The following is a 16,578-nucleotide window of genomic DNA, read 5'->3' as shown; positions in this document are numbered from 1 at the left end:
CCTGAGTGTGGCCTCCCCTGATTCCTCAGGGCACCCCTTGACCTCATCACCCCCTCTGAGCGCCTGTCTTAAGAGCCTTTCCAAATGCACCCCCAGGAAACGAGCTCCATGGAGGCCAGGCCTCCTTTGGGAATGTGCTCTGCAGCCCTGGCCTTTCTCCTACCGGACTGTGACATCTCTGGCCAGAAGGAGAGGAGAGACTGAGACCAGTCCACCCAAAGCCCAACCTCATGGAGGACTCCAGACCTCTGCCCCTACCTCTGCCATCAAGGCAGGCCCACAAATGGCTGGGAAGGCCCTGGACAGGACTGAGGCAAGGCTGCGAAGCAGAGGAGGCTGAGATGGGACACACAGGGAAGGATCTACAGCAGCAAGAGCCTTGACCTCTTGTAGACAAGATCTACACCCCAGGACTTGCTGATATGGAGAAGAAGCCTGGGAAACTGAAGATCCCCCAGGGGACTCCTTCATGCCCTGGACCCTTCCTCCAAGAAGGGAGGTAGGGAGCCTCTTCAGAAGCAGGGAAAGGACAAGCCCACTGGTCAAGGATCCTCTTGCCTCCCAGATTCATAGGCAAGTGGTGATCAGCTGGGCTCCCTCAACTGTGTACACAGGGGGAAGGGGGGTGTTACAAGAGGACCTGACAGGTGGCAAGTCCTTGGTGATAGTCCCAAGGTCCAGGAACTTAGGCTGGGGCCCTGAGACAATAAAGTTGGCTTTTACTTTCTCTTCCTCCGGCGTGCAGTCTCCAGGAGTCCCTCCCACTGCTGCTACCGTAGGACAGCTGAGGCCCCCTGGGTCTGGGGCCCGGGTCACCCTGCAGCCCGGCCTTTGTCCCCGAGCTGGGCCTGGGGGTGAGCCCTCCACACACCCTCGAGGCGGAGCCAGATGCCCACAGCTCCGGCCTCGGCCTCGTTTTGTCGCTGGGATTGGATCCCGGTGCGGGGTGGGGCCGGGCTGTCCCACTCCCCAGCAAGCCTCCTCCGCTGAGAAGACCGGGCGCAGGCAAGCGGCGGCCCGTGGCCCGTGGCCCGTGGCCGGGAGGGGCCCAGCCGAGCCCCGAGCTCCCGCCCTCCGCGCCGCCGCCGGGCCCATGGTTCCAGGCCCGGGGCTCCCCGCCTCCCCGGCGCTGTGCGGACCGCGGGCCCGAGCGGCGGCGGCGGCGGCGGCGCGGGGCCGCAGGGCCCCGGAGTGCGCGGTGCCGGGCACGCTGCGGCTGCTGCTCGCCTACCTGGCTTACCTGGCCCTGGGCACCGGCGTGTTCTGGGTGCTGGAGAGCCCCGCCGCGCGCGACTCCAGCGCGAGGTTCCAGCGCGACAAGTGGGCTCTGCTGCGGAACTTCACGTGCCTGGACGGCCCGGCGCTGGACTCGCTGATCCGGGTCAGGGGCGAGCGCGGCGGGGGCGGGGGCTCCGGGGCGAGCGAGGGCGCCGGGGCACGGCGGGGGGGGGGGGGGCCGGCGCGCTCCCCGCGGGCTGGGGGACGGGGTGGGAGCCCGACGCGCGCAGGCCCGGGAGCTCGGCCGCGGGGGCCCCGGGGGCGAAGGGGAGGGCGGGGAGGGTTGGGTGGCTCGCGGGGGGGGGCGCTAGCAGACGGATGGAGGTCCCCTCGGGCTCCCTCAGGCCACCCCCGACTGGGGCCCGCCCGAACCGCGCGTGCTTTAACGTCCCGGGACCCCCTCGCTCCCCGGGCCCCACAGCCGAACCCCTGGCCCCAAATCCCCAGCCCGCAGTCCCGGTGCCGAGTCTGAGTCCTTGGAGTCTGAGCCCCAGAGTGGCCAACCCGAAGGCAATCCCCAGAAGGTAGCAGGCAAATGTTTCTGGGGGGACGTGACCAGGCACTGGGGCCGCGGTAGAGTCCTGAGCCCTTGGGCCTGCCCCGGGGCAGGGGAAGGACCGGCTCTGCTAAGGACCTAGCGTAGCGCCTCCACCCACCCACCCCCACCTCTACACTTTCACAAATACAGCAGGACTGCCCGGTCCTGGACGCTGGGCAGCAGCCCCTTGGCAGAGGCCGCCAACCTCCCTTCCCGCAGCCTCCGCCCAGGGAAGATGACAATGAGGGCAATGACAGCAATGAGTGCTTCTGTGGAATCCATTGTTCTGGGGGGATTAACTCGTATTAACTCATTTTGTCCTCACCTGCCTCACAGGTAGGTACCATTTCATCATCCCATTTTCTGAGATAAAGAAACTGAGGCTCAAAGAGGTTAAATACGACTACCTGGCCGCATAGGCAGGGAGCTGGGCCTGTTAACCACCAAGATGGGGCTCAGAAGGGATCTGAGGGAAGAAGGGTGTTCCCCAAAATTCCAGAAGGGCTTTCATCTCCAGCGGCTTCTCTTCCAGCCTCTCATGCTCCACTCACACGTCACACCTCCCTGAACCACCCTGTGGCTTCCAGCATGCCCAAGATAAGGGTCTGGTGTCTCCAGCCCAGACCTCCCCCTGAGTACATGCAACTTCCTCAGATTCCCCCAAGGTCAAGAGCAAGCAGCGCTCCTCCTCCCAACCCCGACCCCCCACCTATTCCCTGCATCCACACACTCTCACAGTGCTCTTAGAGGCTTCCCTCACTACCCCCACCAAATAGGACCAGAGGCCTAGGCTTCCGAGCATTTCTTCTCTGTTCCTCCTGGACCACTTGGGGCCAGGATACAGGCCCTCTCCCTCTTGCACCCCTGCAAGAGTCTCTCCACTTCTGGTCTGCTCACACCTTGCTGCCAGCTGCCAGGGAAAACACAAACCTGATCTTGCCTCCTCTTTGCTGGGTGACCTTCAGAGAGGCCTGCTGCTCCATCCCTGGCACGGCAGAGCCAAGCATGGCGTGGCTCCCAGCTGCCTTTCAGTCTCCCTGTACTAGATCCCAGGCCCCGTCCTGCCCCACAGGCTCTGCCCACTGGGGCCCATCTCCCTAAATGGCCTTCCAGTAGAAACAGTCCTTTTTGCCTATCAAAGAAGGCTCAACTAAACCATCACCCCCACCATGAAGCCTTCTGCCTCTATATCCATCAGAATGAACACCCTTCCTCTCTGTGTTCCCGTGCTCCTATTATTATATCTGTAACAGTGATGGCGATGGCAGCCGCTAACATTTACCATGTCCCAGGCACTGTTCTAAGTCTACACCGAATACCTCATTTCACCCACCCAACCGCTCTAGGAAGTAGGTGCTGTTAGTATTCTCATTTTGCAGATAAGGAAACTGAGGCACAGATAAGTTGGGTATCTTGTTCCAGGATCATACTGCCTTAATGCCCAAAGCTGCACTGACCGCACCCTATTGGCGAAGTTTGTCTCTGTCTCACTGAGGACAGAGGTCCTGTCCTTTACATCTCCGGGACCCCTGGAACACCACATGTCCTGCCCGGCAGTGCTTGTTGCAAGGATGGGAGTAAGCAGGGGAGGGGGGAAGGCATGGTGTTCTTCCAGCTGGTGGGACATCCTGAGCTGACCTGAGCTCTAGGGTAAGGAAGGGGAGGAGCTGTCCCCCGTGGTCCCTGCCCCCCGTGGTCCCTGCCCCCTGGAGAAGTCCTGGATGGAGGGGAAGAGCCTCCTTGCCCTGGAAGGGCTGAGATCAAAGAGCGGTTGTGAGGATTGTCCATGACGTGTGTGTGTGTGTGTTTGCACACACACGTGTGCACGGTATTCATGCACACATGTGTATGTGTCTGGGTGCAGGGGCCCAGTTGCCCCCCAGAGCCTGGTGGTCACTGCAGCCTCTCCTCCAGGGCATCATCCAAGCCTACCAAAGTGGGGACATTGTCCTTGGCAACACTACCAGCATGGGGCGCTGGGAGTTCGTGGGCTCCTTCTTCTTTTCCGTGTCTACCGTCACCACCATTGGTAAGAGCAGGGTGAGACCAGAGTGGGTGGCACTGAGGAGCCTGGCCTCCTCCCTAAAGGATGGGGGACAGGGGACCAATGCCTTTCAGAGGGGAGGGGTCACCAGGGCCTGTGACCCATAGTGTCATCAGGCCCCGCAGAGGGGCCACCACCTGTGGGCAGGATCGCAGGCTCCCCTGGGATCTGCGGAATCAGTTTCTGCATTTTACCAGAGCCCCTAGGGGGTTTCTGTGCAAGTTTGAGAAGCGCTGCTCTGGAGGGTTCTGCGTCACGCGACCTTTCAGGAAGCAGAGGGTCTGCCCGGTGCAGCACTAAGGATGCTTCTCGGCTTTATAAGTTTCCGGCGCCAAGCCCAGCCCACGCGGAGCCCGGGGTGGAGGTGGGGGGCAAGGAAAACCTGGGAAGGAAGGAGGAGCAGAAATTCACAAAGAGCCTTTCCACCCCCTGTTCTCAGCCACCCCTGGAGGCCTCTCCCCAGCTCCCTAAGGTACCCCTGCACCCCCTCACCGTCTTCCCCAAGCCTCCTTCCTCCCTCGCACACAGGGACCCCTGGAGCCAGGTCTCTCTCCCGGGTCCCTAGCCCTGCCTCAGGAGAGCAAAGGTAGAACTTGCCCTGGGCAGGTGCCTGGGGGCTGCTGGAAAGGGAAGAAGAGCAGCCTAGATCCCTCCAGCTCTGAAACCCGGGAAATAACTCAAGTCCAGAGCCCCATCGCCGGCCCTCTGAGTCGCCCGGCCCCTGCACGACACCAGACTTACCAGCAGGTGGCAGGCTGACACCACTGCTGGCCAGGGCCACCTCCATCAGCTCATGCTGGGATCCTCTTCAGTAGCAATCTGGTGTCCCAGCCTCTGCCCTCCCAAGAGTGGAGCCAGACAAGGGCCCCTCTCCATCTAGAGGATTCTCCATCCAGCTTTAAATCAGCAAATGCTTCTTGGAAGCGGGTGTCAGGGCTACGCGGGAGCTTGGGCAGTCCTCCACCTTGAGGCCAGCGTGCTTGGGAGGCCCCTCAGAGCTCCACGGACCCTGTGACCCAGGAAGGACCAGCCAGAATGGTATTTATTCCTCTTTACACCCCCTGGGCCTAGTACAAAGCCCAGCATTCAACGGGCACCCAACAAACAGTGACACATTCATTAATTCCCAAAATACCCATTCCACCAGCACTTATTGAGTCCCAGGGCAGGAGGTGATGTTGATGCACAGTCACTGCAGGGGTGTAGGGGTCTTTAGTCTCTAAACCCAACGCCTCCGACATCCTTTGCCCGAGGCCTGTGACTTTGGCCCAGCAAATTTCCAGTTTGCCAGCCCATCCCTTCCTCTTATTTTGGTCCGAGCCAGCCCTCTCTGAGGGAAGGAGGGCAGAGCAAGGGGGAACCTGCCCCACACTGCACACATGGTCTGCTTCTACTAGGCAACTGTGGGGGGCACGTTTACAATTGAAATTTCATTTCGTCCATATGGCCTCACCTCCAAGGATAGGGCTTATTATTCTCATGTTACAGAGGGGGAAACTGAGGCACTCAGGAGTTGCACAATTTCCCCAAGGTTGCGTGACTAGTAAGGAGTGGAATTAGAATTTGAAATGCAGAGTGGGGACAATATTTCTCTTTCCAGTCCTGCCTACCTTCAGAAGGTTTATTCTACCTTAGAGCGGGAATTCCAAACAACAGGAAGAAAGAGAGGGCCCCACTTATTTTGGGGTGAACAGTAGGGAAGCTCATGACCCTGGCATTCTGACATCACGCACGCACGTGTGCACACACGTGCACACGAAGAGGATGCAGAGAGGAGGAGGGTGGAGATGGGAGATGGGGTACCTATGGAACATTCCAAGAGGGAAGGAAGGAGTAATCTGAGAGGCCCAGCAGAGGACTGCCTCCTTGGTGTCCCTGTTGCCTGGGTCCAGCACCCTGTGAGGGCTGTACTTTCCAAGCCCTGAAATGAAATAGGGTCTGACAGGCCCTCAATCACTTCTAGACCAGCCAGACCGGCCTGAGCCCCCAAATTGTCCCTCACCTATGAAGCTCATCCCTGGCTGCTCATTTGTTCACTTATCTAGTCATGCATTCATTCAACAAAGAGACTTAGTAGCTGGGGGAGCCCCACTGTTCTGGGGGAACAATGGTGAGCAAAACTGGCAGGTCCCTGCCCTTGGGAGGCTGATGCTCTAGTGAAGGAGGACACCCAACAAACAAACAGATACATAGGCAATATTCAGGGGGTGGGACGTGCTTAGAGGAAAATAATGCAGGTAAGGGGGTCTGATAGTGATGGGGGCTATTGTATATAGAGTGTCCATTGAAGGCCTTGCTGATATGGTAACACTGAAACAAAGACATGAACAAAATAAGGGAGAAAGTCATGTAAATATGCAGGGAGGCAAGTGCAGAGGCCCCGAGGTAGAAAGGAGGACCAGGTGACTGGAAAGAGCTGGAAATGAGGGTTGACTTTGGAGGAGGTTCAGAGCAGCCTAACCACACAAGGCCTTCCTGGTCAGGCCCTCTCAGGATATCCTAGGGCTGGACTAGCAAAGTGAAAGAGTAGATGGTGGGCGGCCAACTGGAGCCATGGTCACCAAGCATTGAACTGAAGGCTTCACTGATGTCCACTGACTGTGCTGACCTATGGCGGGCTGAGAATAATGGGGAGGAGAAAACTCACTTAATGGCGGTCTGAGAAAGGCAGAAGCTTCACGGGGTTCCTCTCAGCTTTGGAGGTGGAATGTTGGCACCATTCCACAGGTTAGAAAAGACACCCAGGGACAGAGGATAGGACTTGGGAGGACCCACAGCTAGAGGAGGAGGGGTTGGCGAGGAGTCAGACAGGGAGGCTTACTGAGACACTTAGGCCTGGATGCCAAAAGACGGTTTCCTTTTTCAGATGAAAGAACCTAGAAAGGCCAAAAGGTGGAGGATGCATGGGGCTCTAGAGGAGGCTGCTGATGTCCTCAGACCAGAAGCCGGTCTAGGAGGAGTTGGGTCATTCATCCATTCATTCATGAAGCCAATGTTCCTTTAGCACCTTCTGTATACCTGATGCTTGAGGGTGCTCATCCCCATCTATGACACACCCCATTGCCTCCTTTTGTCCCACAGCACACTGTGAGGTACATGTCCACATCCCCATCTTACAGGCAAGGACACAGAAGCTCAGAAGGGCCAAGCCACTTGCCCAAGGTCCCACAGCCTTCAAGGGGCAGAGCTGGGATTAAAACCCAGGAAGCACCTCTGATTCCAAAGCCCATGCTCTAGACGAGTGCATGCTTTGGCCACTCTTGAGACTATGCCCTCTGAGACCCCTCAGTAAGGTGAGGGTGAGTGCAAACCACCAGTACAAGTGAGCATGGGGTATGTGGGAGTGCTGAGCCAGTCTGGGGGGATGCAGCAGGGTATAAGGCATCTCTTCATCCATGCACACGTTTGTTCCTGTGTTTTTCATTCATTCATTCATCCATCCATTCATTCATTTACTCCTTTGTTCTTAAACTCATTCAACACACATCTTCACTGATGAAGGTGAGCACCTATGGTGAGCACCTCATAGGTAAGAACCTATGAGGTGAGAATATAAAGCTGATTATGACTCAGCCTGTGCTCTTGAGGGGCTCATGACCCTTGAGGATGGCAGACTTGGAAACAAATCATTCTTATACAGTGGGTTACCCTCAAAGCTGGCAGATGCTGGAGGAGCCGCTGCCCTGGGCCACCAAGTGTAGGCAGTGAGGAGGGAAGCACGCTCTTGGTAGAGGGAGAGTCATGCTCAAAGCCACAGAGGCGGGAGGGGGTCTGGGGGTTCAGCAGGGCAGGAGTGTGACCGAAACGGGGAAAGTAGGGGCCCAGATGAGCTCGGAGATGGGCTGGATAAGACTTTGGGCTTTCCTCAGCAGACTCAAGGAATAATGACGGTTCATAACCCTAGAAACAATACAATGAGGCTTGCATTTTACAGAAGACAAGACACAGGTGGTGACGAAGAAATAGGGGGACAGAAGTAGAGAGAAAAGATGGAGGAAAGAATGCCCAGGCTAATGGAATCCTTTGAGGAAGGCCTCATCCTCCCCTTAGCCTCCCCATCCCTCATCTTCATGACAGAGAAGGTAGCCAGCCTCCACCTCCCCTAGGGCACTTGATTGTCCATCTACCACCCCTCACCCCCAAGGGGTTTGAGAGGGAGCCCAGATGTGCTAGTTAGGGCCCTCTGGAAATCAGGTATCAAGACAGAATCAGGTGTGCAAGAGATGTATCGGGGGAGGGGAGGGAGGCCTTTGAAGGACAAAGGAGCTGGAGAGATGGTGAGAGCCCCAGACTGCCAAGCAGGTATGATACCTGAGAAAGCAGAGAGGGACGGAAGGGCCTGAGTAAGCCAAGACTGTAGGGTGGCTCTGAGGAAGGCTCAGCCAGGCCAGGCGGTGGGAACCCCAAACAACAATGCCCGCTAGGAGTGCCGCATTGTCCAGGGATGCCTGGCTTGGGGGCCAAGCCCAGCAACAGAAGCCTGCGGGCAGCAATGCGATGGCTGGAATGGTGCAGTCCATCCAGGAGGGGTAGTTCCTGGAGGCTCCACACCCTTCCATGCCCCTGTCCGTGTCCTTCTGTCTGTCCACAGAGGGGGAAATGAAGGGAGAGAAGGGAGTCTCACACATTTCATAGGTTTGAGCTCACACACACTGCTGGGCCTCCTGGAGCTTCACTCTTCCAGTCTGTAAAACACGAGGCATCATCCCCATTTGGAGGGCTGGTTATGAGGTGGGCCTGAGGGAGGAAAGGAATAGTAGCCTCCCGCACAGTACTGGCATGGGAATGAAAGGCCTTGGTGAATACCAGCTGCCGAGTCTGGAGGGGGTTGGGGTGAGGTCCCCTAATCTGCCTCCATCTTGCCTCAGGCTACGGCAACCTGAGCCCCCGGACCATGGCCGCCCGCCTCTTCTGCATCTTCTTTGCTCTTGTGGGGATCCCGCTCAACCTCGTGGTGCTCAACCGACTGGGGCATCTCATGCAGCAGGGGATGCACCGCTGTGCCCGCAGGCTGGGGGGCACCTGGCAGGTGAAGGAGCCATTGGAGTAAGGGGTGGGGTGGGTTACTTCTAGGATGAGGGAGGTAGTGGGAATAGGGGGCCCTGAGGAGGGAGTTACTTCTGGGAATCAAGGTTACTGGTAGGGATGTGGTGGGATTGGAGGCCACTGCCCGGAATGGGGATCTTTAGTAATAAAGGGGTATCAGTGGGGGAGACACCATGGCACTTGGCGGACAGGAAGGGTACGAGCCAGACAAGGTCTTGCCCAGGAACCTGGAGAACACAGACTAGGTGAAGGGGCCCCAAGGGCAGCCCCTTCTTACTGGGGCGGGGGGGGGGAGTCATCCTGCCTCCAGCTCAGCAGCTCCCAGGCTGTCTGTTCCCCAGCACTAGGTAGAAGCCAATGTGGGCTGGGTTGTTATGTGTACCCACAGGACCCGGCCAAAGCTCGGTGGCTGGTGGGCTCCAGCACCCTCCTCTCAGGCCTCCTGTTTTTCCTGCTGCTGCCCCCGCTGCTCTTCTGCCACATGGAGGGCTGGAGCTACGTGGAGAGTTTCTACTTCGCCTTCATCACCCTCAGCACCGTGGGCTTTGGCGACTATGTGATTGGTGAGAGAACCTTGCAGGTGGTGGGAGGGCTGGCCTGGACACTCAGCTGCCCGGCCTCCCCTTGCCTGCTCCGTCTGCTGGCACCAGCTACGTGCCAAGCCCTGTGGGGGCTTGGAGGCCCAAAGTCCAGAGGACACAGTCCTTGGCAAGTTCAGCCTGCTTTGTTGTGTGAGGGGGCTAAGGTCCAGCTAAAAAGTAACAACTGGAGTTTGACCCCAGTTCTTGGAGCTGGCTGTTAAGTCACACTCCTGGCCTTCTTGACAAGCGGTGAGAATGTCCAAGGCTCAACTATTGTTATGAGTGCTCCCCCAAATTAGGGGTGCCTCTGACCTCCCTCCTTGATCCTTCCTTGTCCCGGGTCTCTCCTCCCTACTTCACCCTGCCCCAAGAAATGCCAAGCTTCCCACTGTCCCTGGGCCGAGGACCATGTGTTCCACACCACAGACCACAGGGACTAGGCAGGAAAGTCTGGGAGACTCAGGAAATCTCAGGCTCCCCCAGGTCCCCATTGGAAAACAATCGGCAGACAAACTCTGAGTGCCAGTAAGGAAGGGCTGTGTGGTCCAGAAGGCCCAGGGTGAGGTTTAATCAGCAGTCACTACCCAGTGTGGGCAAGACAAGGGGCTCAGAAGCCACTGGCCTTGCATAATAAAGCCAAGGCAGGTGGCCAGCAGGTGGCAGTGGAGGGACATTCTGTGGGACCAAAACTGCAGGGCTGACTGGTGATGGCTTTCTCACCTGTATGCAGGCAAGGTCCCCTTCCCTGAACCTCTCTTTCCTTAGGAAGAAGGGCCCTGTGTCAGGGGCCTCTACTGTCCTTTCCTGACATTCTCCATCCTGAGAGGGAGCCTGTGGCTCTGGAAGGAAATTTTTGAGAAAGTTTCCTCCAACTGGGTATGTTCCTGCTCCGACCCTCCAAGTGGAGAGATGTGTCTGAGGAGAGCTGAGACCAGTGGCTCTAAGGGCCACATCTGCCCCCCTCACAGCTCAGAGAATGACTTCTTGGATCTTTCCTCTCCTCTGTGTTCCGACTGCCATCTCCTCAAATCCAGGCCGGGCTGTTGTATACGGCTGGTTACACAAGTCGGGCCCTGGACAACCCTTGAGAGGGTGCCTTTCACACAGAGCACAGTGGAATGGTACCGTGGATTGGAGCAGCCTGTATCTTTGTCCCCACCTTGGCTCTTAGGATCTTTAAAATTTACAGCTGCTATCTTTCACCTGCCCAGCTCCTCTGAAAACCGTCAGTGCTTTCCCATAGTCAGGATAGAGTCCAAAATCCATGACTAAACCTGCGAGAGACCCCTGTGTGGCTAAACCCTGCCTCCCTCTCTACTCTGCACTCTCTTCTGCCCTGCACCCGAGCCACCAGGGACTCCACCATAACAGCTTCAGCCCAGGCCTGTGTGATATGACAGGTCCTGGTGCAGTCTGCCAAAACAACCAGAGCTCAGAGCAGGAAACTCAGGATTTGCCCCAGTGGTGGTCCTAAACCCAGGAGGCCCGCTTATCTGAGGGTGTCCATTGCAAGGAGAGGTGGAAGAAAGGGGGAATAGGATTCTTAGCTGCAGTTTCTTCATGCCCACTGATCACCAGGTCCCCCAAAGTTTAGTCCTGGGTGGAGATAGGTGAGAGCAGTCCCTCCCCACCCCCCACCCCCCAGCATCTTGCCTTCTAGAAGCCTCTATGGGATTGAAGGGGAATCTCTGTGAGGACATCCTGAGGTACCACAGTCCCTTGAGGCAGGATGAGCAGGAGGAGGGACAGCTCTCTCTAGACCTCTAGACATGCATACTGTGCAAATGGGAGGAAATGCCTCTACCAGCACCAAGGGAAGGCCAATGCCATCCACACAGCCCCACTGCTGGAGCAAGGAGCAGTGATCAGGGTCCCTGCTTCCTGTAAGCCCTGCTGCGGGGAGTGGCAGTAAGATAGATAGATAGGGCAAAGACTTCCCAGAGCCTCCTTCCACACCAGACATCCTGACTGAGGAGATCTGGTTCAAATACACAAGAGGAGGGCACCTGGGTGGCCCAGCAGTAGGGCATCTGCCTTCGGCCCAGGTCGTGATCCTGGAGGCCCAGGATCGAGTCCCACATCAGGCTCCCTGCATGGGGCTGGCTTCTCCCTCTGCCTGTGTCTCTGCCTCTCTCTCTGTCTTTCATGAATAAATAAATAAAATATTTTAGAAAACAAAAAACAAATCACAAGAGGAGCCCTTTAAGCCCTCTGGGCAGACCACTCCCCTCAAGGGGCACTGGGCCAAGCCATCCCCTTCATCACATCTCCAGAGATTTGCCACTTGCCCTGGTTAGGGCCTTGTGGCAAGTGACCACACTTGAGTGCCTCATCTGCAGGGAGAAACAGGCCCAGAGAAGTTGGCTCATGGAGCAGGCAAGCCAAAAGCAGGGAGAGGACGGACTCCCAAGCCAGGACACGTATGTTGCAGGATCTTCCACAGTTAGAGGAGACAAGCCCACTCCCGCCTCTTCACATGTCTCTCGGCCTTCTATGCCCTCCGAGGACGAGGTCAAGCTCTCTCCTTGGATGGAAGTGCTGAGATCCACCACCTGAACTCGCGGTGCCCATTGCCCCAGCATCAGAAATCACAGAGGTGTCGTCTCCACGGCCGCTCCTCTTTCCCCGAAGGCCAAGGCCGTGGCCAGAGCAGCACCCTGGTCCTGGCCGCCGGCTCCTCCCCGGCCTCATCCCGCCACGTCCCCCAATTGCATTTGCAACTCAGTGGAGCGCCTTGCCAGCTGCCAGATCTCCCGCCACTTATGATTTCGGCTAAAAAAAAATGAAATAAAAGGGGAGAAGAACACCTCCGCCCCTCGATTGCCAGGAGCAAGCCGAACTGGTGGGTGGCAGGGCCAGAGAGCTGGCTCACCGCTGATCTCATTTGGGACCGCCAGCGGAATCTCGGTCCCGTAACCCAATCAGCCTAATCCAATCCTGGCTCCTGCCAGGCGGCGAGGTGGGGTCTGGGTCAGCAGCCTCATTCCCGAGCTGGGACCCAGGAGAGGGCCCAGGCTTGAATGACAGGGAAGAGAGGTTGTCTTGGGGTCAGAGGGACAGGGTGAGAGGGTGGATAGAAAGGTGGTGGGACAGGACACAAAGACAGGGAAAGACTTTGAGGGAATATAAAGTCAGATCTTGCCCTTTGAACAAACCCAATCTGATGAGGGAGGCAAGATAAACCCCTAGGAAAGACGGAAGAACTAAGTTATGGAGCAAGCTAAGCCTCCCAGCGACCTCCATCTGTCCCCTCCCTCCGCCAATACTTGTCCAGTCCTGACTAGGTGAGGGACCAGTGGTAACTAAGACAGTCACCAGGCTGCAGGTCTTGGGCACCTGCTACGAGCCAGGCCCCCTTCTGAGAAACTTAGCTACTTGAACACAGTCCTGGAAGGTGGACCTCTTGTTGTCTCTATAGATGGGGAAGCTGAGGCCCAGAAAGAATAAGTAACTCACCCAGCAGAAGCCCACGGGCTGTGAGAGAGTGTAACAGAGGGACTCAGTCTCATCTCTGGGAGTGAACACTAGCTGGGATCTATCTGCAGGACAAGGGGCAGTTAACTAGGCCAAGGGGAATTGGAAATGAAGAGCATTCTGAGCCCGGAGGATAGCAAATGCAAAGGCCCTGGGGCTGGACCGTTGATAGCTGAAAAAATAAACAGGAGAAAGCCCGCGTGAGGAGCACAGCACTCGGCAGGAAGAGGTGTGCTAATTGAGGCTGGAGTTGTAGATAAGGCCCTTGGGATAAAACTTTATGACTTCAGCCCAAAAGCCAAGGACTTGGAAAGAAATTATTTTCCCCATTTCATAGGTGAGGGACATTCAGACAGATGCAAGTCACGCAGCTAGGAAGAATGGAGGCAGGATACAAACTCTGGTGTTTCCATCTGTTCTTCCTAAAGCTGCTGGCAAGTTGCCTCTGTTTAGATATGAGGAAACCAAACACGGAGACAAGCAAACAACAGAGAGGGCGTTCGTTCGAATCTCTTGGAAGGCTTATTAAAACACAGATTTCTGGGCCCACTCCCAGGGTTTGCATTCGGTAGGTCTGGAGTGGGGTCCGACCGTTTGCATTTCTAGCAAACGCTCAGGCGATGCTGCTTCTGGTCCAGGGACCCCACTTTGAGAACCACTGGGATAGAGCACAGAGTCTGTCAGAAAGACAAATAGGAAACTGAGCTTCCAAACCCATGGTGTCAAGCCAGGGAGGCTTCCTAGAGTCCTACAGAGGTGGCCACAGGGCCAGCCATCTCAGACCAATTTGAATGTCCCATATGCTGCTCCTGTGTATCAAGTCATGTGTCACTGTTTCTGTTTGGGGAAGTGGCCTTGACTTTCCCAGGCCTCCATCCTCTGACCTTGCCTCTCCCCCAGGGATGGACCCCTCCCGGAGGTACCCGCTGTGGTACAAGAATACAGTGTCCCTATGGATCCTCTTTGGGATGGCGTGGCTGGCCTTGATCATCAAACTCATCCTCTCCCTGCTGGAGACACCAGGGAGATCGTATTCCTATCACCACAGCTCCAAAGAGAACTTCAAGGCCCAAAGCTGGAGGCAGAGCCCGGATGGGGAAGCAGAACCCCGTTCGCCACAGCCAGGATGCTCTCCGGAGGAGCCTATGGGAATCATCCAGCACCCAGAACCCTCTACTCAGGTCTCATGCTGTGGAGAGGGCAACTAGTTATATACTACAGTATGTGTTCCATCTTCTTCCTCAGCAACAAGACCCCTCGTTTTAAGCTTGGCACATGATCATCCAGACTAAAGACTACATTTTTTTAAATCTCCCCTTGAGGCTATTTGCAGCTATATGCTTAAATTCTGAATACACAGAGAAGTATCCCGTGCGACTTAAGAACGTGATTTTTCGTAGCACTGGGGTAGGGGGGCACGTGCTCCTCTTCGCTACTCCTTTTTCTCGCTGGCTGCAAGGCTGATATAGTGGCTGGAGCTTTGGCAGCAGTGCTGCACCATGAGGAAGAGGCCATGTTCAAGATTGGTGACACAGTAAGCTAGGAAGAGCCCGGGTTCCTGATGGTTGCATAACAATCCTGGACTTGAACACCTCTAGACTTCACTTGTGGGAGAGAGAAATAAATGTCGATCCTATCTACTACAGTATAGTTTGGGCTTTTCTGTCGCTCACAACCACAGCTAATTCTAATCGACATACACACCCAGAGACAAAGGCAGCATCTGAGGCTGGAACATATGCAGAGAGAGGATCCACTCCCTTCCCAGGTGAGTTTGCCCAAGACTGGGGGAAGGTACAGACTGTCCTCCTCCACCTCCAGAGACCTTCTAGGTAAACTCACTAAAGATTTGCTGTTCGCTGTCAGGACTAATACAGCCAGCAAGCAGCCGGTCCAGTTTGGCTACTGAACCCTTGCTCTGTGGCTCCCTCACACCAGACCAAAGCCGGGGGCTGGCGAGAGGGCTCCTCCTGCCTCACCCTGCACCATTGCATTTGAAGACTCTAATCACAGTTTGCTAGGCCAGGTAGGGTTTGCAGAGGTCACTTCCACTTGCAGAGTGTCTCACCCTGAATGTTTCTCTCTCTCACTTAGAGCTGCTACTAAGGTACATACTCCCCATCACACTGAGGTCCCCAGGCCCAGCCAGGAGCCCCTGGAAGTACCAGCCACATCTGAGGGTCACCAGGGGCAGCTGGATTCTTTTTTTTTATTTTTAAGATTTTATTTATTTATTCATGAGAGACAGAGACACACACACAGAGAGAGAGAGAGAGAGAGAGAGGCAGAGACACAGGCAGAGGGAGAAGCAGGCTCCACGCAGGGGGCCCAATGTGGGACTCAATCCCGGGACTCCAGGATCACGCCCTGGGCCGGAGGCAGGTGCTAAACTGCCGAGCCACCAGGGATTCCTCCAGGGCAGCTAGATTCTTGGTCTTGGTGGATACCTATGACTTGGCTCCCCACCACTATCCTATAGGTTGGGCAGCACAGGGACCTAGGGGGTTCCGTGTGGCCTCTCTCTGTGGACAAGCACCTCAAACTCAGAGCTCTCCTGAAACTGGGTCAGGGGCAGCCTTTTGGCCAAGGAAGTAGGAAGGATTGTTACACCATCCAGCTTACGCCATCTGGCCTGGCCCTCAGTGGACCAAGGACAGCCCCAGGAGCAAACAGCAGTGAGTAAACAACAGGGTTGATGCCCTCTTCCAAAGGCCCACAGGCTGGCAGAGGGAAATGGAGGTGAGGAAGAGATTGCTGGAGGTCTGGAACTGGCATCCTTATACTTAACACACTCTGGAGAGAAGACCTATGACTCAAACCTAGGAAAGACAGAGGCCAGAGTGCTGGGTTGGTTTCCATGGTCCCAGCTCTGCCTCGCCTTGAGCCCCTCTCTCCTTTTCGACAGGGTCCCTCTCACCCCCATCAAGCCCTTTACCCCACGCACACCACACCGGGACTCACACTCACAATGCCTGCCCCGGGGGGAGAGCAGGCTTGTGGAACCTGCCGTGGGGCAGAGGAAAGGCTTCTAATTGGCCAAGTGCCTGCAGGTGTCTGCCAATGAGAAGACTCACCAATAAGAAGAGTCAACAGAACCCTGAAGCCCAAATACAGAAAGTGAGAGGGGAAGTGGGGTGGGAACCTGGGTGATCACTGAAGGATGTGGAGAGGGAGGACAAGCCACAAGAAGCCATGCTGGGAGCCACCTGGAAAGCTCTGGGTCTAGGCAAGGCGCAAGAGGAGAGTCAGACCTCAGCACAGAAACTAGAGATTGCAACGAGCAGTGAGGTCTTCCAGCCATAGACCATATGGTGTCGCAGGGCAGCCCAAGAAAGCTGTCCTGCAGGGTGCAGGCTGGCCAACGACCAGGTGCCCTCGCACCACCCTGGCCAGGCCACCGAGGGCTTGTAGGAAAGGAGCTCCCTCGGAGCATTAGAATGTATGCGTGAAGGGTGCAGAGCTCGGAGCTCAGGCAGCCCTATGATGTCCCGGGATTGAATGAGTGTGCAAAGTACCAGCAGAGTGTGCATCATCCCCGAGCAAGCATGGTGCACAGCTCAGTTTCTGGCGTCCCACCACGGGCCTGCAGACAAGGCAGGAGGCAGGCTGTGCAGGCC

General features: G+C 56.5%; 1 protein-coding gene across 1 annotated transcript; it reads left to right on the top strand.

The window, feature by feature from the left end:
* Window positions 1-982: 982 nt before the first annotated feature.
* On the top strand, window positions 983-14,585 carry KCNK17 (potassium two pore domain channel subfamily K member 17). Its single transcript, XM_055330386.1, has 5 exons — window positions 983-1,381; window positions 3,731-3,845; window positions 8,729-8,889; window positions 9,295-9,469; window positions 13,862-14,585. Exons 1-5 carry the CDS (start codon window positions 1,094-1,096, stop codon window positions 14,167-14,169), a joined length of 1,047 nt encoding a protein of 348 aa, XP_055186361.1. The 5' UTR covers window positions 983-1,093; the 3' UTR covers window positions 14,170-14,585.
* The last annotated feature ends 1,993 nt before the right edge of the window (window positions 14,586-16,578 follow it).

Source organism: Nyctereutes procyonoides, unplaced genomic scaffold (assembly GCF_905146905.1).
Source record: "Nyctereutes procyonoides isolate TBG_1078 unplaced genomic scaffold, NYPRO_anot_genome, whole genome shotgun sequence".
NCBI lineage: Eukaryota > Metazoa > Chordata > Mammalia > Carnivora > Canidae > Nyctereutes > Nyctereutes procyonoides.
Note: the sequence above shows the minus strand (reverse complement) of the source record. Positions and strands in the feature narration are given on the sequence as shown.